The sequence below is a fragment of the Rhinopithecus bieti genome, unplaced genomic scaffold (genome assembly GCF_001698545.2).
Source record: "Rhinopithecus bieti isolate Rb0 unplaced genomic scaffold, ASM169854v2 scaffold_26426, whole genome shotgun sequence".
Taxonomy (NCBI): domain Eukaryota; kingdom Metazoa; phylum Chordata; class Mammalia; order Primates; family Cercopithecidae; genus Rhinopithecus; species Rhinopithecus bieti.
Window position 1 is genome coordinate 315,255 of NW_016811945.1, and position 26,446 is coordinate 341,700.

The 26,446-nt window shown below is 45.1% G+C and overlaps 1 protein-coding gene across 10 annotated transcripts in view; it reads right to left on the reverse strand.

Moving 5' to 3' along the window:
* The window catches only part of MAPKBP1 (mitogen-activated protein kinase binding protein 1), a 53,085-nt gene extending 27,267 nt beyond the window's left edge, over positions 1-25,818 (reverse strand). For 8 of the 10 annotated variants that reach the window (XM_017895443.1, XM_017895435.1, XM_017895438.1 and 5 more), the window contains exons 1-3: positions 25,692-25,790; positions 24,915-25,137; positions 1,513-1,604 (exon numbers count right to left, since the gene is read on the reverse strand). In XM_017895443.1, the coding sequence (XP_017750932.1) occupies positions 1,513-1,604; positions 24,915-25,028 (206 nt within the window). In that variant the 5' untranslated portion in view covers positions 25,029-25,137; positions 25,692-25,790. Of the gene's footprint in view, positions 1-1,512; positions 1,605-24,914; positions 25,138-25,691 lie in introns of those variants that run through there. The other 2 variants (XM_017895439.1, XM_017895441.1) reach the window with 2 other exon arrangements.
* Positions 25,819-26,446: the final 628 nt, after the last annotated feature.

Consider the following 26,446-nt stretch of genomic DNA (forward strand, 5'->3'; position numbering starts at 1 on the left):
GGCAGAGTAAGAAAGGTACAGCAGTAGCCCTACTCATGTTCATATTCCTGTGCCTATCAGCATGGAACAGAGGGAGCCAGAAGCAGGAGGGATTCCAAGCTTTCTCCAGCAGCCTGAAGAAACTATGGTTGGAGGTTTCCCACTTGTAGGAGCAGAGGAGTGAAAAGGCAGCAAGAGAAAGAATAGTAGCCCCAGTCCCCTACTTCTCTTCTATGGCATTGATCTCTCTCAAAGTGACTAGAACAGATTCATAACAGCATTATTCCTAATAGCTAAGAAGTAGAAACAACTCAAATGTCCATCAACTGAAGAATAGATAAAATGTGGTACATCCATGCAATGTAATATTATTCAGCCACAAAAAGGAATAAGATGGTGATACATGCTGTGACATAGATTGACCCTGAAAACAGTATGCTGGCCAGGTATGGTGGCTCACGCCTGTAATCCCAGCACTTTGGGAGGCTGAAGCAGGAGGACTGCTTGAGCCCAGGAGTTTGAAACTAGCTTAGGTAATACAGTTAGACCCCGTCTCTACAAAAAATGGAAAACTTAGCTGGGCATGGTGGCACACACCATAGCTCCAGCTACTCAGGAGGCTGAGGCTGCAGTCAGCCGTGATCGTACCATTGCACTCCAGGCTGCACAACAAAAAGAAGCCAGTTACAAAAGGCCAAATACAGTGTTATCTGATTCCATTTGTATGAAATATCCAGAACAGGCAAATTAATGGAGACAGTGGTTGCCTAGGGATGAACGTCTGGTAAGGTAGGGGTGGGAATGAAGAGTGACTGATAGGAATGGAGCCAGACACGGTGGCTCACACCCGTAATCCCAGCACTTTGGGTGGCTGAGGCTTCAACATGGCTTGAGCTCAGGAGTTTGAGACCAGCCTGGGCAATGTGGTGAAACCCCATCTCTACAAAAAATTAGCCAGGCATGGGGCAGTACGCCTGTAGTCCCAGTTACTCAGGAGGCTGAGGTGGGAGGATTGCTTGAATGTCAGGGGTGGAGGTTGCAGTGAGCTAAGATCGAGCCACTGTACTCCAGCCTGGGTGACAGAGCCAAAACCTGTTTCAAACAAACAAAAAAAAGGAACAGGGTCATGAAAATGTCCTAAATTTGATTGTGGTGATGGCTGCACAACTCTGTGAATATACTAAAAACTACTGAATTGGATATTTTAAATAGTGAGTTATATGGTATGTGAATTACATCTCAACAAAGTTGTTTTTTAAATGACTAGACGGTAGCTACTGAAGATGGTATTGGGAACTGTGTGAAATTTGTGTGTGGGAGGCAGAGTAGATAACCAAAAAGCAGGACAGGATGGCAACAATGACAGCACCAAAGAACCTTTACGTGGTCCTGCGTCTCTTTACAAAAATGGCAACAAAACATTAACCTGTATGTATCTTCCAGAAGATACCAGAAAACCCCTGCCCAACCCAATTGCTCTAGCATGGCTATAAATTCCCATGCATCAAGATCTCTTCCAAGGCACTTACTTACCCTGCTGGGTAGGCAACTAAACCTGACCGGGGGTCACAGGCAAGTCCTCTGCCTCCAGACACTGTAATTCCCAGCACCTTCTCCAAGGTCACCTGTCAGAGCAAGACAGAAGTGACATGTTATAGACAGAGTGTGTTTGGGAAGAAGGTGCTGAAGGCACTTGGGACATCCTGAGGCACTGGCTACTTTCCAGATGCCCATGTCTTCAGGAGAATGGAACTATGACTTCTGCAGCTTTTTCCATTCTGGCCACTGGGCTTCTTGATCACATGGGAAAAACCCAGTGTGCAACACCTATTTTCAGGAGGGCTCAGTCTGCTGGTACCACAGGAAAGAAAACCAACTCGTTAAAGTATAACTCATGGCCACAGAGGAACAAGCATGCCCCAAAACCAGGAAGGCACCATGTATAAGCTGGAGCCTGGGATCCCCAGACTAGACTCTTGGATCCGTGAGACTTGGGTGAGGCCACTGATCTTTGTGCTTTGGCAGACATGAAGGAAAGGCCACTCTGACCTACCAAGAGCCAAAAGAATGTTAGGTATCAATTAGGTGACTCAGAATATCCCTGACCTTTGCATTCTATCATGTTCTTCCCCTCCATCAGAGGGCTCCACCTCCCAAATGTCTGCCAGTTCGTACAGACTACAATCCAAGGAGGCAGAAACAGGGCTTAATGCTGTGTTCTGCAAAGCACCGATGCTCAGGGTATTCTAATTATTATTATTAAGCCACAACTCCCACAGAGATGAAAGGTAAAATGCTCAGAGATTCGGAGAGGACATGGCCGCGGGAGACACTCATCACTCTCATCATTAGTATTATTACCCCACACTGTCTGCAGGCCCCGGGACCCACACTGAACTAGCCTCAGATTAACTCACTGCTCTTTCTGCTAGACGATGCCAAGTGAGATTGAGACTTCCCTCTAACCTCCTGCTGTCACTTCAGTCATGCTCTGCTCCAGGTCTTTCATTTGCTGCTCCAGGTCTTGACCTGCTCCAGGACTGTGCACTCCCTGCACTGACCCTGCTCAGGAATGTCCCTGATCTCCCCTGGCTCAGAGAGTGGGGCTTCAGAATGCAGGACGGACATGTGAACAGGCTAGATAGCACTTTGCTATGAAAACACTGACCCTGAGGAGAGTCTCAGAGGCCCTAAGAGGGCAATGTAAACCAGAAACACATAGGGTAGATGCTTGTGGCAGCGCGCTCTACTACTAGTCCAGGCCAGTTTCTAGAGAGGGGAGGCTCAGAATCAATTAGGACAGTTTTGGAGTTTCTCCTCTCGTATTGCTCCAGCTGCAGAATTAGAAGTACTCCTAGAGGAGCCAGGGGCAAGGGCTCACGCCTGTAATCCCAGCACTTTGGGAGGCCAAGGTGGGCAGATCACTCAAGGTCAGAAGTTCGAGACCAGCCTGGCCAACATAGTGAAACCCCCGTCTTTACTAAAAATACAAAAATTAGCTGGGCATGGTGGTGGGTGCCTGTAATCCCAGCTACTCAGGAGGCTGAGTCACGAGAATCGCTTGAACCTGTGAGGTGGAGGTTACAGTGAGCCGAGATCGCGCCATTACACTCCAGTGTGGGTGACAGAGTGAGACTCCATCTCAAAAAAAAAAAAAGGTACTCCTAGAGACCGTGTTTAAATTTTTATCTCTGAGGATTATTTTAGCTTGAATTAGGTTGGAAGGAAACGCCCTGTGGTGGCCGAAGACCAAAATAAGTCTCCAGAGATGTTACATTTAATACCTATTCCCCAGAAAGGTCCCCGAGGATTATCTGTGTTTCTTGGGGATGCAGATGAGGAATTCTAACATGTGTCTGCTCACTGGTAGATATGGTTTCGATACAGAGAAGCAACCCAGAGCCACCTGGCAAGCACCAAACTTGCCAATTACCCTTGTGCCGATCTGAGGCACTAAACCTAGTGTGGAATAAAGTAACTTTGGCCTTCTCTATACATTCTTGATAGGTTACCCTAACCTATGCCTGCTCTACTTTTTCTCAGCTTAATGAACCACTGGGACCTAGTCACCTATTACTGACTGGAGAGCAACAAAATCATTCTAGGGAAGTCTGGGGGATACTCAGTTTAAGTCACCATGTCATCCTGGCACTGAACCTGCAACTCTCCCAGAGGAGGGGATATTTAGGGACATTCCTGCCACACCCACTGCTTTTTGCAGACAGGAAAGAGAACGGCCCCAGGCTGGCATTACCCACACAGCTGGGAGAGGCCACAAAATCAAGTGTAGGGAGCTAAAGGGCTGCTCAACTCTTATTTTCTCCTGGTAATCTGATTAAAGGTAAATCCTTTGGATTCAAATTTGCATTGATCCCTTCCATCCCTTACGCTTCAGTGTCAGTCCCGAAGAATTACACCAAGTCCGTTGGTTCTCAGCTGATCTTCTTTCGAACAGGAATTTGGGTAGGTGTTTTGTGGGTAGATGATCCCATTCCAAAGAGAATTCTCTAAAGCAAGGAGGCGTGGGCTAGTCACACTCTAAAGACCAGTGTTTAACAAAGTTTTCTGGCCATGACCCACAGTAAGAAACGCATTTTATATCATGACCTAGTATATACAGACATGTGTGTGCATATGCATAAAACTGAAAGTTTCACAAAACAATATCCTATTGTTAATCCTAGAGTGCAATATACTCTATTTTCTATTATATCCATTTCATTAAACAATAATTCTGGTCATGGCCCACTTTACTGATTTCACGACCTACAAATGGGCTGGAAGCTCTAGTTTGGGAAACCCTGCTACAAGCCATCTCTTTCCACCTGGCCTGGGAGACAGGCTCTGATCACCAGCACCTTTGTGTTCGTTAGTCATTTTCCTCCTAGGACTCCGAGCAGTGGAACACACTTCCGCACTAGGAAAACCCCACAGGCAGGAGTTTGCCTGAGCTCAAAACTTGGCTTATTTTCAAAGGATTTATGTTTTTGGCTTTTTCTGGCCTTCTAAGCAGCTATCCAAGAGGGGAAAAAAAGCAGTTTCCTTTGGCTCTGTGGAAGGGGAGGAGCAGGGGAAAACATTCAGGGGCATCAGCTGGTTTTTATTTTATGTTCCTAACTCAAACCAGCTTCCTGTTTGCAGGGAGGTTTTGGGTTGAGCTCCACTTTCAAAGGATCTAAGAGTCCAGAGTTCCTGCAAGGCCTTCAACATCTAGGATTATTTTGCAAGGCTTCAACATGATGGACTTCATAAACTGACTCTCCCTCTGATAACCTTCTTCCTCACCTCCTTTCCAAGAAGGTGGTAGAGCTTCCACCTGCCCTAGCAGATGGAGACAAATTTGAACATCCCCTGCAAACACACCCCAGGTTCAATGCATTCAAGTTCAGTCGGTGGTGTGCTGGAGCTGGCTTGCACTAACTCATGAATGCTGACTGTGCACAACTTTTCCCACATGCAGTGTTAGCACACGAGTGGCCCTGAAATCACCACCGCAGGACAACTTACACCATGGAAATCAGCAAAGGCTCACAAATCTTCCAAATCACAGTTTTTTCCCCTCTCAGAGAGCCTGTAACTATTTACCAGCATGCCACTTAGTTCAAGTCACTATTATCTCTCACTTGGACTGTAACACCCACATGCTCTCCCTGCTTCAGGCCTTACCCCCTATAGTCGTTTCTTCACACGGTAGGTCACAGGGATTCTTTTAAAATATAAATAAGATCATGTCATCATTTTGCCCAAAACCCTCCAAATGGCTTCCCATCTCCCTTAAGTTCAAATCCAAATACTCTACCCAGGCTTAAAAGCCCTAAATCATCGGGCCTCTGGCTACCTCTGACCTCATTTCCTACACCCTCCCCTTCCCTCACTCACTCCACCCCAGCAGACCAACTTTAAGCACCTTAAGTCGATTGTAGCCTCAGGTCCTTTGCATATACCATTCCTTGGACTAAAAAGTTCTTCTCTCAGCTACGCACAAAGCTAATTTCCTAAAGTCTTTGCTCAAAGGTCTCTTCCTCAGAGAGGGCCTTTCAGACTAGCTTTACTGCCATAATCTTTTTTTCTTCTTTTTTTTTTGAGACAGAGCCTTGCTCTGTCGCCCAGGCTGGAGTGCAGTGGCGCCATCTCTGCTCACTGCGAGCTCCGCCCCCCAGGTTCACGCCATTCTCCTGCCTCAGCCTCCTGAGTAGCTGGAACTATAGGCGCCCGCCACCACGCCCAGCTAATTTTCTTGTATTTTAGTAGAGACGGGGGTTTCACAGTGTTCGCCAGGATGGTCTGGAACTCCTGACCTCGTGATCCACCGGTGTTGGCCTCCCAAAGTGCTGACATTACAGGTGTGAGGCACCGCACCCACCTACTGCCGTAATCTTATACCCAACTTACCCAGCTTTATTTTTTCTTTTTGAGACGGAGTCTCGCTCTGTCGCCCAGGCTGGAGTGCAGTGGCCGGATCTCGGCTCACTGCAAGCTCCACCCCCTGGGTTCATGCCATTCTCCTGCCTCAGCCTCCCGAGTCGCTGGGACTACAGGCACCCGCCACAGCGCCTGGCTAATTTTTTGTATTTTTAGTAGAGACAGGGTTTCACCGTGGTCTTGATCTCCTGACTTCGTGATCCGCCCGACTTGGCCTCCCAAAGTGCTGGGATTACAGGGGGGAGCCACCGCGCCCGGCCCCAGCCTTATTTTTTCTTTTTCTTTTTTTTTGAAACAGGGTTTCACCCTTGTCACCCAGGCTGGAGTGCAGTGGTGCGATCTCAGCTCACTGCAACCTCTGCCTTCCAGGTTAAAGCGATTATCCTGCCTCAGTCTCCTGGGCAGCTGGGATTACAGGTGTCTGCCATCATGTCCGGCTAGTTTTTGTATTTTTGGTAGAGACAGGGTTTCACCATATTGACCAGGCTGGTCTCAAACTCCTGACCTCAAGTGATCTGCCTGCCTTGGCCTCCCAAAGTGCTGGGATCACAGGCATGAGCCATCACGCCCGGCCACCCAGCCTTATTTTTCTTCATAGCTCACAGAGGCAGGTAGCAACCCAACACTGATTATATTTCTGTCCATGTGCTTACTGCCTGTCTGTCCCATCAGAATGTGAACTCCTTGAGGACAGGACCTAGGTTGCTGTCCCCCGTGTATGTATTCCCAGCACTTTAAACAGTCTTTGGTACACAATGGGCACTTGACACATATTTAAGGAATAAATGAACGCCTTGCAGAGGCTTCAGAAACAGTGAAAGCCCAGGAAAACTGGGGTATTTCAGGCCAATAAACTATTGTTCACAAAGTATCTAAAACTGGCTGTGACAGAAAGGCTATGAGGAGCCGAGGACAAGCAGAAAGGTACAGGTAACATTTTGTTTCATAAGCTGATGGTAGGCACATAATTGCTTATTATTCCATGTCTTTATTGTATGTCTTAAATATTGCAGAGCAAATATTAAAAAGAGAGAAAAAATACAATGGAACATGTGCTGTGGGGCTTAGGACCTTATAAGCGACATCCTTCTATAACTCACATCCCCACTTCTCTCTCTAGCCTCAAGTCATTTCGTTAACACTCACTGACCTGGCAATGTGGAGGGAAAGGGTATGAAGAACTCAAAAATCTGGTTTGTTGTAGTTGTTGTTTTGAGACAAGTCTTGCTCTGTTACCCAGGCTGGAGTGCAGTGGGGTGATCTCAGCTCACTGCAATCTCCGCCTCCAGGGTTCAAGCGATTCTCCTGCCTCAGCCTCTGCAGTAGCTAGGATTACAGGCGCCCGCCACCCTGTTTGTCTAATTTTTGTATTTTTAGTGGGGAGATGAGGTTTCACCATATTGCCCAGGCTGGTCGTAAACTCCTGACCTCAAGCAATCCACCCACCTTGGCCTCCCAAAGTGCTGATTACGGGAGTGAGCCACTGCGCCTGGCCAAAAATCTGCGTTTTTATTTAAGTTTCTCATGTCTGTCCTTAGGCAGCGACATATTTGTATAATTCTTTGACCTGTCACAGAACCATTGTGCGTACCTCTTTCTGACTGCTAAGCATGGCAGCAGGCAATGAGATGGGCCCCTTGGCCTGAGGTCCCCATGCTGACCTTCACTGAATACGTAGCATGAGCAAGAAATAAACTGTTGCTTAAGCCAGGGGGATTTCTGAGGCGGTTTGTTATCAAGCAGGACCTAGCCCAGAGATTCTTAAAACTTTTTGGTCTGGGGACCTCCTCACAGTCTTAGAGCTGATCAAGGACAACAGAGAGCTACTGTTTATGCAGGTTATATCTATCAATATTTACTATATTTGAAATCACAATCGGAAACATTAAAAATATTTACTAATTCATTTAGAAATAACAATAAACCCATTACATATTAACATTCTTTTTCTTTTTTTTTTTTTTTTTGAGATGGAGTCTCACTCTGTCACCCAGGCTGGAGTGTAGAGGCGCGATCTCGGCTCACCGCAAGCTCCACCTCCCAGGTTCACGCCATTCTCCTGCCTCAGCCTCCCGAGTAGCTGGGACTACAGGCGCCGCCACCACATCCGGCTAATTTTTTGTATTTTTAGTAGAGACGGGGTTTCACCATGTTAGCCAGGATGGTCTCAATCTCCTGACCTCATGATCCACCCGCCTCCACCTCCCAAAGTGCTGGGATTACAGGCGAGAGCCACTGCGCCCGGCCCACATATTAACATTCTTATTAAAGATAACTTTATTTTCCAAAACAAAAATAGTGAGAAGAATGGCACTGTTTTACATTTTTGTAAATCATTTTCATATCTGGCTTAACAGAAGGGAGTTGGGTTCTCATATCTGCATCTGCATTCAATCTGTTCTGACATTATCTGGTGGAAGTATGTGAAGAAAACCTAGCCTCATGTGGATATGTAGTTGGAAACAGGACATCATGGACCCTCTAAAGGGGTTTTGGGGACTCCAGGCTTCTCAGACCACACTCTGAGAACCAATGACCTACCCTCTAAATACTACAGCATCTTTCCACATGAGGAAGCAAGCCCACACGTGAGAGAGTTCTGGCCTCAAGGATCACTTGAAGAAAGTGAGGTAGGAAAGAGGCCCTGTGAGAAAATAACTGTCCATAAAGTCTGGGATGCAGCCCAAAGTTCTGACGGGAACTTCAGCTCCAAACCTTCAAGGCCCAAATGCCAATGAAATACAGCCCAAGAGACACACCAGTCCAGGCAGCTGTGTCTGGGCAGTGACTTGGGACACAACTGCTGCAGGCAGCTGGCCCCCTGACCCGTCAATCTACAGCTCTAGGAACACTGCTTCGTGCACAAGTGGAAACTCAGAAGGAAGAAGAGAGGACCCAGCTGGTTCTCTACAGTGAGCTCCTCCATACCCAGAATGCAGCCTCGAAGCAGGGAGAATGCCCAAGCTGTGACCCAGCTTTTGCTTTGGCAGGTGGATAATGTTGAGATGGAAGAAAGCGTATACCAACCTGACAGAGGTGTCATCTTTCCCCGAAGCAAGGCTACTAGAGGCAGAATTACTACAAGTATAATGCGAGGGAAGGCTTGAATACCCACCACTCCCAGTAGGAACTAGGCAGAGCACTATCGTATCCTCCCGAGAGAAAGAGGGCCAGCAAAATCATCACTTTAATAAGATAAACGGGTAACTTCATACTAGCCTATTCCCAGGAGAGAAAGAAAGAATAAAGCCACGTGTTTAAGTGCTCTTCTGGCTCTCATTAAAGTAGATGGAAAAAACAGGTGGTGTACAGGCAAGAGACAGGACTGCTCATTCATACTAGATAGAACAGTAGTTTCCAGCCTGTAGATTGCGGTCTTTTTTTTTTTTTTTTTTTTTTTGAGAGGGAGTTTTACTCTTGTTGCCCAGGCTAGACTGCAATGGCATGATCTCGGCTGACAGCAACCTCTGCCTCCCGGGTTCAGGTGATTCTCCTGCCTCAGCCTCCTGAGTAGCTGGGATTACAGGCATGCGCCACCACACCCGGCTAATTTTGTATTTTTAGTAGAGACGGGGTTTCTCCATGTTGGTCAGGCTTGTCTCGAACTCCCAATCTCAGGGAACACCTATTTTTAGAGCATGGAGAGGATGAGGTACAGGCAGTGAGAAAGGCTGGAGGAGAACCAGGAAGCCAGTGAAGTGGAGAGCTCCCAGAAGGGAGGGGTGATTAATAGTGAGCATTGAAAGAAATGAAGGAGGCAAGGACAGAACTCTCCAGAGTCCAGAGCCGTCCTCAACAGAGGTGTCACAGTATAGGGTCTCAAGTGGTCTCAGAGCCATAAACACACAATCCTAGACACTGGGCAGGGCCTTCGAAGCTTTTCTGTTCTCTCTCAAGTCCCTGGATCTGATCAGATATGTCCATGAGCTAGAGGACAGGCACTAGCCAAAGGAAGCGAGTCCAAGTGGAGCCAAGACAGTGGCACTATTAGGAAGGGCTTCCTGCTTGGACCCACAGCAGAAGTTGGCAGGAAATGCTTTCCCTTTTAGTGTCAGGGACCACTGCGGGGAGTCTGCAATGGCACGAGAGTGGCTGCTCCCTTGAGATAGAGAACTAAGGGGCCAGAGTCACAGAAGGCCAGGGTCCCCTAGGATTTGGCTGACCTCAAACTGGCAAGGAAACCCCAGCCAACTGTGAGGAAAACGATCTGTTTTTGTTGCTATGTTTTGTTGCCACCAGCTACTTTCTTCCCCCTTTTCCCTTCCCCCAATTCTCAATCCCACTCAATTCAAGTTATAAATGCCTGAGTTGTAAGTCATTCCAGCCAAACCATGGACTTGCTATTTCTATAAACAAGCATGTCAGAGACCTGTCCAAGGCAGAGCTCTCTTCACCTTCCCCTCCCTTCCTGCAGGTTAAGAACTATATTTGTCTCTTGCCCACACACTAATCTCACAAAGCAGATTCTCTACCAGATTCTGAGAACTGCCACTTATGCAAAAGCCACAGAAGAAGCCAAGGCCAGGAGGCTTTGTGCAGAGACTTAGACAGCAGGGCAGAGACCCAGTGACCGTGGACCTGGGAGTGGGGAGGAAGGGCAGGTATCATGCTCAGGGTAACTCATTCCTGTTCCTTCAAAGCTCAAAGTGCCACCTGGTCAGAGGTAGGCAGGGGCACAATGACCAATCGAAGAAAAGAGCAGACCTTGGATCTAGTCTCTGCTCCTGGTCTCTACCCAGTTTGGCTGATTCAGAGTTCCATCTATACCACAAAGACTCCCAGAAACAAGTAACTTCCAATGTGACAAACAAACAAAAAAAGGGTATCCTGCTTAACAGTTTAGAATTAGTTGGAGCTGAGTAGATTTTCCAGACTAAGATTAAAACAGCCTTAGTTTCTAAGGAAGGTGCATTTGCCACTGCTTGGAAAGGGTAACCTGACAAAGCCTCTAGCCACAGCCCCTGGGGACAAGGAGACTGGAACAAAAGTTCCCAAACCTGGCCAGTCAACAAAGTACCCAAAGAACTTAAGGTTTTTTTATGTAGCAGTCCCTACTCTATCCCCACCCAATCCACTTCCCCTGACTGCAAGATTCTGAATGAAAAGATAAGGAGTAGGGTTTAAGAATATGCATATTAAAGCTCTCCAGGTGGTTCTAATGATTGCTATCAGACTGGGAACTACTAAATTAAGGCATTTGCCCTTTTATTTCCAAATTTTAGCCTCTCTTGGGTTAGTCCCAGTGTTCCAAGTATTTTTTTACAAGAACACACCAGAGGTACAAAAGGTCTGGGGCAGAGAGATGATCTACAGCTGCCATTTACTGAATGTATACTTTGTGCCAATAACTGTTCTAAGCACTTCAGACAGATCATCTCATTTAATACTCTTGACAACTTCATGAAGGACTAGTATCTCCATTTTACAGATGAAAGAGGTAAGTAGTGAGTGGAAGAACCAGGATTTAGACCTGGGGCTGTCTGGTTCCAGAAACTGTGGTGCTTTGAGGAGAGAGTTCAAATTCTTTAGCACCACCAGAATGCTACAGTTTCTGAAACAGCACAAAGGGAAGTCACTATGTCTTTGTGCAGGCATCAGAGACAGGTCTGAGAGCCAAGACAGAAGGCAGAGGGTCACAAGATAGACAATAGAGACCTTTCATGCTATCTTTAACATTAACAAAAAAATTTAGCAGAACTTATCAGTAGCTAAAATGGGTCTAAAAAATGGGTTCTGACCTCTCCTCACTGAGACGGTTGCAAGAAAGAGGGAGGGTCTTCCTAATGCCAGAGTATCCCATGTGGTCAGAGCTTGCCCATGTCCAGCCTATGCTATAGCCAAATATAGACAGCAGACACCCACTTCCAAGGCAATTGGCATTGCAGGGTCAGAAGCAGGAGAAGCTGATTTCGATGCAGATGGTGGAAGAGGTAAGGAAGGCGTCAGACTAGAGGGAGAGGGAATGAAGAGACTCTAGCTAAAAGGCCCAGTTAGTTATATTAATAGTACAGTCATCAGCACGTGCCCAAGTCCAGAGAGCAGATTTAACAGCTTTTACAGTGCCTGGTACAGCCCTTCTGCCCTTTCTCTTCCCCAGTTATCAGAAAGGCAAGAAAAGGAGTTATCTCAATGTAAGCATGCAGAATTGGGGTGGGGGTGGGGGTTGTTAGATTTTTTTTTCCCTCTAAAGTCAGTCCTTTCTACAATACTACAGCAAAACCAGAACCACAAGCAAAGCTTTATGAGCTAAAAATCTGGTCATCAAAAGGATCTAATCCCTCCTCATACATACCAACTCCACACACCTGAATTTTCTTCAACTCTTGCTTTTCTATTTTGTAACCAGGGAGAATATTAACTGTTCCTTCTCTGGACTAAGTGTACAAAGTGAATGTGTCTCCCGGAACAAAAAGGGGAGTGTGGAGGGCTCTCAGTGCCCCTACAGTCACACAACTTATGCCATGAAACTCTCCAGGGAAGGAAGGTTTCCTCAACCTATTCTCTACAAAATGTTCACTTCATGCCAACACCCCAGTGTAGGCCTTCAACACATTCCTGGATATAGCAATGGGTTTGTAATCAATTTCCTTACTATAGACTCTTTCCTCCCCTCCTCCAACCCATCAATGTAATTTTTCCACAGCATAGCTTTGATCCATGTTTCTCCCCTGCCCAAAAACTTTTTCAGTCACTCCTTCCTGTCAACTAAATAAAACATAAACGTTTCAGCCTAGCATCAATAAGCCCTGCCCTTCTCATAATTCTATTTCCTACTACTCACCTATATGAATCATGTGCCTTTGTCAATCTGAACTATTCATTTTTCTGGAAAGGAGCCTCGTTTACAGCTCATATGCTTCTTCTAACCTTCCCTTCCACTACCCTATACTGAAATCCTACCTTTCCTTCGAAGACCAGCTCAAATGTCACATCCCCTCTGATTCTTTCTGTGATCGCCTGGCCAGAAATGATTCCTTCCTCCTCAGTACTCTTCTAGCAGCACTTAATTTGCATCATTCACATGGCATGCACTGCTTGGAACCTTGTAAAGAACTTCTATTCTTTATGGATTTCTCCTACCAGTCTATACACTCCCGGAGGGCAGAGGTTGTATCTCACACAACTATATGCTTATAGCACAGGGCACAGTGTTTAATATATATTTGTTGAATCAATCTTTTAAATACTCAAAAACATTTTTAAAAAACTTAAAATCTTGGCCGGGCATGGTGGCTCACACCTGTAATCCCAGCATTCTGGGAGGCCGAGGCAGGTGGGTCATGAGGTCAAGAGTTCAAGACAAGCCTGGCCAACATGGTGAAACCCCATCCTAATAAGAATACAAAAATTAGCCAGGCATGGTGGCATGTGCCTGTAATCCCAGTTACTTAGGAGGCTGAGGCAGAAGAATTGCTTGAACCTGGGAGGCAGAGGTTGCAGTGAGCCGTGATAGTGCCACTACACTCCAGCCTGGGTGACAGAGCAGGACTCCATTCCAGGGGAAAAAAAAAAAATTAATAATAAATTAAATAAAAAACTTAAAATCTTTATGACTACTCTTCGGTTAATCTTACTAAGTTCTTTTACCTCCTAGGGAATTCTCCAGCTATGTATCAATGCCGGCCCTAGAAGCTGCAGTAGAAAGTAAGATTCTGATGCCTTTCCAGAAAGACAGAGGAAGGCCTGAATAACATAATCCATGTGCCATACATGATTACAAACAGAACACTCTTATCCCTGACTTTAGTAAAGACATGCATAGTATGGCTCTTCACAAATCTGACTTAAGTTATAATTAAAGAATGTGTTCGCGGCCAGGCATGGTGATTCATGCCTGTAATCCCAGCATTTTGGGAGGCTGAGGCGGGTGGATCACGAGGTCAGGAATTCAAGACCAGCCTGGCCAACATGGTGAAGCCCCATCTCTACTAAAAATGTAAAAATTAGCTGGGCATGGTGGCACGTGCCTGTAGTTCCAGCTACTTGGGAGGCTGAGGCAGGAGAATTGCTTGAAGTTGGGAGACAGAGGTTGCAGTGAGCCGAGATCACACCACTGCCTGGGCGACAGAGCGAGACTCCATCCCTGCCCACCCCCCAAAAAAATAAATAAAATAAAAGTGACCATGTTGCTCAAAAAGAGCTTTACATGCCCTTGATAATCAGAACAGTGTTATCTCTGGGTGTTGGAATTATAGATACTTTTTCTTCTTCTTTATGCTTTTCTATATTAGTTGTATCAAATCTTTTCAGAAAGCACATGTACTTCAAAAGTATCAAAAAATATTTTATTTATCAAAGCTAAATGAGGAAATATTTTTGAAGATATTAGAAACTGGTTGGGTGCGGTAGCTCACATCTGTAATCCCAAAAGGAAAAAAAAATCTACTTTGGGAGGCCTAGGCAGATATATCACTTGAGGTCAGGATTACGCCTGTAGTCCCAGCTACTCAGGAGGCTGAGGCAGGAGAATCGCTTGAACCTGGGAGGCAGAGGTTGCAGTGAACTGAGATACCGCCATTGCACTCCAGCCTGGGTGACAGAGCAAGACTCAATCTCAAAAAGAAAAGGAAATGCATTGTCTCAAATTTAATAAGCTAATCATTAATCTTCAAGAAAATATTTTTATGTCCTATTACTTCTTTAAAAAACAAAAAAAGCTTATTACACCAGACATATTTTTCAATAGCACTTGTGCATAACTGCTTTAATAAAATGAGCATACAGATTTTAAATTTTAAACATCTTAGATTTACATATGAAATACACATGTTTAAATTGGAGAGACTTCCATCTTTATTTTTTTCTACTTACAAAAATAATGCAGGCTCTTTGTGAAAAATTTGAACATTACAGAAATATATAATGTAGACAGTGAAAGTCCATCATAATCTACTATCCCTCCCTGAGATAACCAATATTAACAAGTTTGGTATTGATAGCCTCACTTTTTAATATGTATATACTAACACATATATGTTTTAACAAAAATATAAATAATCATTAACATAAAAAAGTATTATACAATTTGCTTTTTTCCCCCACTTAAGATTATCTTGTATACTCTTCCATATTAGTACATACAGATTAACCTCATTCTTTCTGGTGGGTACAAGGAATTTCATCTTATTGATGTACACCAATCCCCTACTCATAGGTACCTGGATTACTTCAAAATTTCACTCTTATGAATAATACCAAAAAATTCAATTACATACACCTTTGTGCAGTATGTGTGTTTGCACAGAATAAGATGCCAGAATTATAACTGCTGAATCAAAAGGTATGAATGTGCAAATTTTTCTAACAGGTATTACCAAATTGTCCTCTAAGAAAGTTGGATTAATGTACGTTTTCACCAACAGTGTAAGGGTATGATTGCACCTGTATCTTCACATCTTTATGTATCTTTATTTTTTTAAGGAAAAAAGAATTTTTAATAGATTATTTAACTCTGGTCACAACATTAGAAACTTAAATAACGAGTTACAAAACTAACACATTTTCACTTGGCGTGTAAATTCTCAGTCTGACAAAAGGCTAATTCATTTCTCAAATTATTTGTCAATATAGATTAGACCCAAAAGAAAAAAAGTTATTTCTATACCTAGAGAAGCTTTTCCTGTTAAAAATCATGCTCATCACCCCGGTGGTTTCTAAACAGATAAAGAAAAAATCAGGACTCCCCTCTACTCCTGGAGTTCACTGGTTTGATATTTTTTAAAAATTTCCCCCCAAAATCATAGTCATAGTCCTGAAATAAATTACACAGAAGTTAGTATGAAAAAGAACTTCTGCTAAGCCTTCCTTTTGGTCAGTATTGTTGATACACGTTAGAATACTGGCAAGAAAAGGTACTGAAGATAGTTCACAATAAAAACCCATGCAGAAAGGCTGATTAAAAATGTTGAAACAGAATAGGTTAAGCCTACAAAAAAGGACCTCTCACAAATGGAAACTTGAAGGAATAAAATATTGCTAACAAATTAGAAGAAAATTCCTTGGTATTCTAGATACCTCAGATACTGATAGTATTAGCAACCCCTTATAGCTATAAAGTTATTTAAAACTTACAATGTGCTTTCAAATTCATTAAATCTCATTTAAATCTCACAATGGCCCTGGGAAGGAGTCTATAGCTCATTGTGACCTAGAACTCCTAGCCTCAAGCAATTCTCCCACCTAGGGCCTCCTAAGTAGCTGGGACTACAGTCATGCACCACCATGCCCAGCTAATTTTTTTTTTTTTTTTTTTTGCAGACATGGTTTCACTGGGTTGCCCAGGCTGGTCTCGAACTCCGGGACTCCAGTGATCTGCCCGCCTTGGCCTCCCAAAGTCCCAGCTACTTTTTTTTTTTTTCTTTTTTTGAGACGGAGTCTTGCTGTATTGCCAGGCTGGAGTGCAGTGGCGCGATCTTGGCTCACTGCAACCTCCACCTCGCGGATTCAAGCAATTCTCCTGCCTCAGCCTCCCGAGTAGCTGGGACTACAGGTGTGCGCCACCACGCCCGGCTAATTTTTGTATTTTTAGTAGAGATGGGGTTTCACTATGTTGGCCAGGATGGTCTAGATCTCTTGACCTCGTGATCCACCAGCCTCGGTCTCCCAAAGTGCTGGGATTACAGGAGTGAGCCACCACGCCCAGCCCAGCTAATTTTTTAAAAAAGTTTCTAGAGATGGGATCTTGCTATGTTGCCCAGGCCAGTTTTGAACTCCTGGCCTCAAGCAATCCTCCCACCTTAGCCTCCAGAGTAGCTGGGGTTACAGGCCCAAGCCACTGCATCCAGCTCATATTAACTCTTGAGAAGCTCTGTTCACTAGCCCATTCCAGGTTTGTTATGAGGCAGTATCTCAGTGAAAGCAACTGTAGAGGCCTCACAAGAGAACCCAAAGCAGCCTGGAGAAAGAGCATCATAAGCAGAAAGGACATGTTGAGAAAAGTCAGCAGCAGGTTATTATATCATATGAAAACAATCATGGCATACAAAGACACTGTGCCCTCTCAAACAGAAGCCAGCCAATGAATGTCATGGTAATGGAGGCAGGCCTGCATGTTACAAGTTTAGTCCTGACAAACAGCTGCTTGCTTTTCTCCAAAGCAGTAGCATACAGGTGCAAGAATCAGAGTTTCCGAGCATGCTCCCAGCTATGCCCCACAACTGCAAACTGCCTATGGGCTCTTCTCCATCCAATCCATGTGGCTTGGGGCTCCCTCTGCTCAGGACAAACTGAGGGAGTGCAGGGAAGCGGAGGCCTTTAGACCTCATACTTTTGCACCTATAATGTTATCACAGTGCCTATTTGAGAGAAGAAATAAAAAGAATAGACATTCGAGATTAGGCAAGACAAGGCACTTGCTCGAAGAACTTTGCAACCTGGAGCCAGCATGGCCACATGGAGTCAGGCATGCAAGTGACCTCATTTCCGCTTATGTTCAAATTAACTCATCAACCAAATGTCATCATCCAGGTCAGCCTGGACCTGGGACATTTTAAGTCCGTTTTTTTCCCAACTGAAAGAGGTATTTCCACCAGCTACTCTCCACAGCTTCAAAAACAAGGTCAGCTGTATGCTAACAGAGATAACAAAGAGGTGGAATTCAGAGGAAAAGAGGGAGAGACCTGAAGGAGCACTGAAACTAGTCAAGAGCATGAGCTACAAAATCAATCAGCCAACCAAGAGCACAATTCTGAAGCCCCGTGATACCCACACACAAAAACAACCAAGGCATCCGTGGGTCTGCCCTTCACTCCCCAACCAACCCCAAGAGAGATGCAGCAACTGCTTGTGGCTTCTGGTCATCAGGAATCACGCAGCTGCACCCTGCCAACTTGACATTCACATACCCACAGAACCAAGGTTGCACAGTTTCTAACAAGAACAAGCAGGAACAACAGTTCAGGAAATCTGGAGCTGTAGGTGGGAAGAGGAGTAAGGATATAGATGGACAAGGGTTACTGAGTGATGGATCTAAAATAATAGTCTGAGAAATGCATTAAATTGACATTTATAAGGAATGTTGGAGAGAGAGCTGTTTTTTTTTTCCCCCTCTTTGGGAACTGTCCCTTTTTCTAAGCTGAGTGCAGGATGTGCCCCTTGGCTATGGCAATACTAGGCATACTTCTTCAGTCAGCACCATGCTGTGCACATGAAGGCTCCTTGGGAGGAATGCAGAATAAAGATTAAGTGTGGGCCCTGGTATTCAGAAAGCCTCTACTGAATTCTTGCTTAGCCACTCACTGGCTGTGTAACTACCGGCTACTCACCTGACCTCTCTTATCATTCATTTTCTTAACTACAAAATGGGGTGGTAATACTATCTATGGTAGAGTTCTGTAAAACTCGAACAAGATAGTATATGTAAAATGCTTAGCACAGGCCTAGTACATCCTCACCCACCCTGATGACACCATTCGCATCACATCCCTCAGAAACTGCCAATACCTTACCATTGTTCTATTTTTTCATTTGGGCTGTGGTTACACAGGGGAATCATTTATCATTATTTTTAATACAATATTATATCTGTACACTCTCTTAATGTCTGCTGTATTTCATATATATATATTTTCTTAAGATGGAGCCTCGCTGTCTCCCAGGCTGGAGTGCAGTGGCGAGATCTCGGCTCACTGCAGGCTCCGCCTCCCAGGTTCACGCTGTTCCCCTGCCTCAGCCTCCCGAGTAGCTGGGACTACACGCACCCACCACCACGCCCGGCTAAATTTTTTTAGTTTTAGTAGAGACGGGGTTTCACTGTGTTAGCCAGGATGGTCTTGATCTCCTGACCTCGTGATCTGCCCGCCTCGGCCTCCCAAAGTGCTGGGATTACAGGCGTGAGCCACCGCGCCCGGCCTGTATTTCATAATTTTCTAAAGTCTTGTTTTCTTAAGTGCTAGCACCTGTAACAGCATCAGCCAAACTTATGAAGAAAGGACCAGAAGAGCCACTAAAGGAAGATGGGTCTCAAAGGCTGATCAGAACTGTGATGAATAAGGAGCAACGCTCAAATCCTGAACCACCAAAGAAACTCTCTTCTCAGGATTTCTCCAAAAGAACATTTGGCAAAGCGGGAAAAAAAAAATCAGTCATATGGTTTCAGAAAGGGCTGTTCTAAGATCTTCAAGTAAATTAAAATATCAATTATAAACAGAGGGGCAGAGAGTTTTTTGCTTGTTTTTAAGACAGGGTCTCACTCTGTTGCCCAGGCTGGAATACAGAGGTGCCATCATAGCTCACTGCAGCCTCAAACTCCTGGGCTCAAGCGATTGTCCTGCCTCAGCCTCCTAAGATGCTGGGGCTATAGGTGTGCACCACCATGCCCAGCATACCAAGGAAAGGAAAATATCTTTAGCTTCATTTCAGTTTGAGGGGGAGAGATAAGGCATACAAACTTTAAAATCCCAGCAAAAAAAAAAACAAAACAAAAAACAAAAAACACAGGATTGTTTTACAGAATAGGGAAGCAACCAAAAAAAGCATTGCATACTTTTGGAGACTAAGGTGGGCAGATCACTTGAGGTCAGGAGTTCGAGACCAGCCTGGCCAACATGTTGAAACCCTGTCTCTACCAAATATACAAAAAGTAGCCGGGCATGGTGGCACATGCCTGTAATCCCAGCTACTTGGGAGGCTGAAGCAAAAGAATCACTTGAACCTGGGAGGTGGAGGTTGCAGTGAGCTGAGATCACACCACTGCACTTCAGCCTAGGTGACAGAGTGAGACTCTGTCTCAAAAAAAGAAAAAAGGGGGGGAAAAAAAAGAAAGCATTGCAAACATTGTGATAAAATGAGAGGGGGGAATTTACTCCCTAGAAATCTAGAAGGAGCTATCCATACTGTAAATTCATTCCTCTGTTAAGTATCCTTCAAAACCAGAGGAAAATAATGTGACCAGTGAAGAAGCACTGGACCTGCTGCTCTAACTGTTGAAAGGAAGGAAGGATTTGGAAAATCTGGACATTCAAAATACCAACGCTAAAATCCACACTACCCAGTCTGGCTGTCATACTCACTTCTATTTCTTGCCTTCCTCACCAACCTTTTTTTTTTTTTTTTTTTTTTTTTAAAGGTAACAGAAGTTAAAGTAAAATCCACAAATGGGGTAATAAACACCCAAGAAGGTGGGCAGGTCTCATTCTATACCTCTACTGAGAATTGCTATGAAAAGGAAGCTGCCAGAAAACCTGGCTTTATCTTGCATTAAACAATGGAGCCCAGAGGAGAGGCTTAGCCTGGAACAGTGGGAATGTGAAGTATAATATAAAGAATCCTTCTGAAAACACTGTAGCTTTATTTCTTTAACAACACTGCAGTCTGAACATGAAGTAAAACCAACAGATACTCTGAGGATGAGTGGGGCAGACCATGTGCTCATAGAAGCTTAGTTTGAATAAACATAGCCCCAATTTCAAGCCCTGGACTGTTTTCTCCAAACAAAGGGTCAGTGATAACAGCATCAAGCCCAACTTCAGATCAGGGGGTTGGTGCGGAGGTTACAGAGGTCAGGCCAAAGCCTCATTTCCACCTGTTTTTTCATTAGTCAAGAAATGAAAATACACAGGTGACAAATGGAAGACATTCAAAATACCAGCAGGAAATAAGACATTGACTCAAATCCAAGAGGGGAACCTGCCCTAAATTGCAAACTGAAAGAGAGAAAAACTTGGAAAGCAGCAGTGCTGTTCCACTCTGAAATGAGTGAGGCCAAGTAGGTGAGAGGAGGTTTCGAAAGACAACTCCGAGCCTGAAGAGGCTGGGCTATTTTTAGACAGTAAAGGAAGAGGTATTGGGTCCAGGGAGAGAAGCATCCTCTCTCTCCAATGAGAATCACTTTGAAGGCTGAGGGCAGCTGCAGGCACCGGAAGGAGGAATGAAATGGAGATCAAAGAAACAAAACTAGGAGAACACTGACATTTTTCATTGTATACCACCTGTTGTGAGGATCTCAAGACACTTCACAAGCCTTATTTCAAGAGACCTGAGAGAGAAAATTCAGCAAGAGCTTGACCAAGGTCATTCACAAAGGGTGGTGAGGGGCATCGCTGCTGGCCACAGCGACATCCACTCTTAGTCATCTATTCTATGTGGAGAGCTCAGAGCGTGTTCCCTGGAGCCTGGCACAGAGGCGAGCACCGCTAAAGTAAGGCAGGAGCTGGGCATGGTGGTTCATGCCTGTAATCCCAGCACTTTGAGAGGTTGCGGCAGGAGGATCCCTTGAGGCCTGGAGTTCGAGACCAGCCTGGGCAACAGAGTGAGACTCTGTCTCTACGAAAAAACAAAAATAACTGGCTGGGCGTGGTGGCTCAAGCTCGAAGTACCACTACACAACTATACAGGAAAAAAACTTGGAGACAAAAATAGAGAAAGAAGAATTAGATTTACAATTAAAAAAACACAACTAGAAGAAAGTCATCTTACCCATTGTTTCCAGAAGGAATAATATAACCTAGATCAGATTAATGGCTCTTAAGCAAGAAGATCTCAATACCTCCTTTGGTTACTTTTTAAAAATCTAGCAACCCGCCAGCGCAGACAATCCTTTTGTAACCCTAACTTAAATCTTGCCTGCTGGGCTTCGGTCCATTTCTGTCCGTTGTCCTTGAAAACAAGCCCAGCTCCCTCCACATAAAAATCTTTCAGAAACTTTTAAGAGGAGGAGGGTTAGCTACCAAGATCACACACATTTACCTCTTAAGGAAAACACACCCCAACTTAGAGATGAAAGGCAGGAATTGACAAGTCTACAGGATCTGAACTTGGGTATTTACTGATAGCGTCAAGTCACACTTCACCAAGACTAAGCTGATTTAATATAAAACTTTAAATCAGTCTTTTCCAATGTACTCCACTGAAGAGACTTCCCTCCCTTCGAAAAAGCTTAATGAAAATCTCAGCACTCATCTACTTTCTTTGCTGTAACTTAAATCTCCACCTCCACTGGCTCTCTCACACCAGCGTTTAGCCATATTTTTTAACTAGGTTTCTCCTGAATTAAGAACCCTTTACTAGAGCACTGCTTTCTGCATACGTGGACTTCTTCTCTCTTATGTCCTTCACACCTAATTAGGCTGCATCTCTACTTCTTTGTCACCTTTTTATTAATCCTAGTTTTGATTTCTAAAGAGGTCATAAATTCCTCCTGATTATTTTATTCACCTAGATGTCCAAGTTTATCCCACACTATATTTGACATCTTTAAATTATTCTCATTTTTTTTTTTTTAGTACTTACTACCTATTTTACACTGTCCTAAACGGTGTGATGTAAAGGAAATAGAGAACATGACCCCAATCCTTAGGAAATGAAGACATACATAAAACAACAATAAGATATTGGTTTCAAGGTCGGGGGCTAGTCACAAAAAGCCCTGTGGCTCTGATAAATACAGAATTGGACCTAAAAATAAGTGTAGAATTTGGTGTAAAGGAGAAGGCTACTTTAGAAACAATAGTATAATTCAAAGCAGGAGGCAATCTGATGTAAGAGCTGCATAAAGGTTTTCTGACACTTCCTTCTTTGCCCCCCAAAAGGGGCATGTGCCTTTCTGTCTTCAAATTTTATTTGAGAATTAGCTATCCATGAATCACAAATTTCCTTTTATCATGATTACCCACAGCCACCACATATTAGAGCAACTCACAGAGCTTAATACGCCTGGTTCACAGAGCTTAATACACTAGAGTAATCACAAGGCAGGCTTTTAGAATAATCTTAGGTAGAGATCTTTAACTAAGGAGTGTGGGGAGTCTGGCATCTCTAGGATCCTGGGCACACAAAGACAGCTACGCCTCTTGGGTGCTAAAGATATGCACCATTTTGCTGCCAGACCATTCAAGGGTCATTCAACTTCAGCTAAGTATTTCATACACAGCTTCAGGACAGACAAAGCCATCTAAAGCAGTCTGAAGCACTGAATTCCTATTTTAAACAGGGAATGGGTAAATGGTCTTGCCAGGGATGCCCCTTTTCCACTGTTTTCCTGGAGAGCTCTTCTCCACCTGCCTTAGGACTCACAGTTCAAGCATCCTTTCCTCTGTGAAGCCTTTCTTTCTTTCTTTCTTTTTTTTTTTTGAGATAGAGTTTTGCTCTGTTACCCAGGCTAGAGTGCACTGGCGGGATCTCAGCTCACTGCAACCTCGGCCTCCCGGGTTCGAGCAATTCTCCTGCCTCAGCCTCCCAAGTAGCTGGGATTACAGGCGTGCACCACCACGCCTGGCTAATTTTTGTATTTTTAGTAGAGACCAGGTTTCACCATCTTAACCATGCTGGTCTCGAACTCCTGACCTAGTGATCCACCTGCCTTGGCCTCCCAAAGTGCTGGGATTACAGGGGTGAGCCACCATGACCAGCCTGTGAGGCCTTTCCTAATTCCTCTGAACTGACTTAGGTCGCCTCCCCTGTGCTTCCATTAACAACGTACACATACTTCTAGAGCAGCACTTAACCACACTGTGTTTTAATTGTTTACATGTCTGACTAGCCATAAGCCCTTTGATGGCAAGGGTAATGTTTTACCCATCACTGATTGCACACTTAATAGGCACTCAATAAACACTTGTTAAATGCATTAATAATGGGTGATATTGGAAGTCTTAAAGAATGGCAACATACTTTCTGGATTCCAGACCAAAATTACAGTAAGAATTAACAATGAAGGCTAAACTCTTATTATACATTTCTACTACATACACCATTCCTGGCCAGAAAAAGAGGCCAAATATTTGAGAAGATTGTTCTAACAGTGCTGGTCACTGCCAAGTTACCAGCCAAGAATAAGAGCACTTGCAGTATTAAGAACGAACAGAGTCATATCTAAAACAATTTCTACATTTCAGGCTTATTTGCCTGCCTCAGGAGAATAGAAACAATGATGAATAAGAGACCTTGGACGGGTCACAATGTCCATCGATCACAAAACCCTGTAGCAAACTGTGATTCAACACAACTTCTGCTGAAATATACAGGAAAGTTGTTCACCTTCTTACCAAATCTACTCCAGGCTCTGCTAATGAATACAGAGCTGAACTAAGTCCTCCCAGAACCCTGCCAGTTGTACAGTGGCATTCTAAATCATTCCTCATGGGATTTACTCATCACTGAAGAGATACAGGCAAAGCAATACAATGCTGTGGTCTCAAATGCCTCTCCCAGTAACAACCTTGTACCTCACAAGGCTATTGTGTTTACAGGCTACTAATAAGACACAAAATCTGATCTGATCCTGTGGGAATAAAGCCCTGGTCTCAAGTGATTAAACAAATGTAGTCTACTTCTGGGTTCCCAAAGTTGTGGGGTTTATTTAGTTGAAGAAAGCATAAGGACCAAAACCCAGACAAGTGAAGGGATGGAAAGGAACTTTGCCTCTGAGGATCATCTGCAGCTGAGTGGGATGCGGCTCTTGGCATATAGTGAATGAGATAAGCAATGCTCAAGGGCCATCCAGAACTTTTTGCTGACAGATATCTGGCTTCTTGCATGTTATCATTCCTAAGAAACCAAGATGCTCCAGTTAGCCTCTTGAAGGGCCAAAAAAAATTTGTTTTGACCCTAGGCAAGAGCAATTACCAAGCCAGTAACTCTGACTAGGTGTTTTAGCATATTTCTTTCTGCCACTATAGTATTACATAACCCCAGCTGTTACATTAACACCTGCAGCTACATTAGTCACACCTTAGCCCTTCACAAGGTATGTGTTCCTACTGTCCTCTCCCAAGGGAAACTGAGTCACAGCATATCAACTGGCTTCCCAAGCACATGCTTAGTGTATAGTGAGGCCTCAACTGAACCCAGGCGGCCTTCCTAGTATTCACCTCTTCTCATGGATGAATCTCAGCATGCCCACCCCTGCTGCTTTTTCCTTCAACCTAAATCCAAATCATTGCCTGCACAGATCACATGTGATCCTTTAGAGTAAACAAGAGCTTCTAGTTATCTTTCCCAAGAAACAGGAAGGTTAACGAGGAACATGGAGCAGGAGAGGGTGGGTTTGGAAAGAGGTGGCTCCCAACAGGACTCACCTTGGAGCTGAGGTCCTCTCGTCGGTTTCCTGCCTTATTCCTGCGCAGTTTGATGGATGGAGATCTCAATAGATTCTTGATTCGGCTGGTAATGGTTGACCCTTCCACAGCCATTATGACGAGAAACCCCTTGGGACAGTCCCCGGCACAGTACTGGGTCTTGTCTCAACAGCGGCACTGTCTTCCCACTCCACAGGGCTTCCCAATATGCCCTCTCACTGACCTGAGATGGCAGAAGCCAAGTATAACAGTGTCTTACCTTCTGCCTAGCGAAGTCTGCAGTTTTTACCTCTGGGTATTGCTCTCACCATTTCCCTCATCCCCACCTTCTAGCCCTGCACAGTTTCTTACAACGTCGGAAGGAAAGGCTGGCGAAAAAGGGGGGAAATCCTAAGCCACTAAGAAATGCCAGGCCCACGCCCGCCAGAGGCGTTTAACTGGCGAGATGGATGGGATGGGCCCTAGTTGGTCTCCTGGACGATCTGGTTCCCGTTAATGCCCAACTATTCCCATGGCAACTGTAGAGTCCAACGGAGGAGGCCGCCGAGACCACCAGGGATTTCCGCAGGCCTGGACACCTGCGCTAGCGCCGGCGGGGACTCGGCGCGGCGGGGCTCGCCGCAGCCCACAACTCGTTCTGCCACGGGAGCCTCCCTCCCCCACTCCCTATCCTCCAGAGCTCGCTCTCCGCCCTCCACAGCGGCTCTGGACCTTTATCTTTCACCCGCCTCTGAAGCCCCTGCTACTCGTCAGCGCCCCCGTTCGGGCCAGCCTCACCAGCCTCGGCGAGCGAGGGCCACCCCGCTCACAGCGCCCTCGGGCATCGCGCTCGGCAATTTCAGCTTCGCCGCTGTAGCGGCAGTGGTAGAAGCAGCAGCAGGAGCTACGGTGGCACGATCGGCTCAAAACGCGAACTACCGCCTGGGCCAAGCTGCGCGCCAGGTGGGCGGAGCCGATGCGAGGGGCGCGGCCTGTAGTCAGGAGAGCGCTTCCAGAGTGGACGAGCAGGATTTACGGGGACGGAGCCAATGAAAGGGCCCAGGAAGCAGACGGCTTGGGACTAGAGAACCACGAAATCCGCACAATTGCGGGTACCGCTTTTAGAGGAAGGTCAACAGAACATGGCTTCAGAATTGAGAGAACCAAGCCTTTTATGGTATTATCAGGCCTGGTCCCCCATGTAACTGCACTTACCAGAGCCCCAAGACGATAACCACGCCTCCAGGGTGTTAAAGTTGCCATTTGATAGGCCCGAGGGACCGTAGCTGAAACTCATAGCTCAGAATTACAAGACTGAGCTACAGTAGGAGCTCTGCTCCCAGCGACCACAAGTGTTGAGATTTAAAGCGCCTGAAGTAGTTTCTGCTCGCAGCCAGTCCGGCACGTAGACTCAACGTGGAAAGGATTATACTGAATAACGCAATTTAATAGCTAAGAATAGTGTTTTTGCACTGGGCAACCTGATTGGTCATTATGAAAGGGGAAAGGGTGGCCTTGAACAGAGCTTTGGGCGTGCGGGGGCAAGAGAAGAC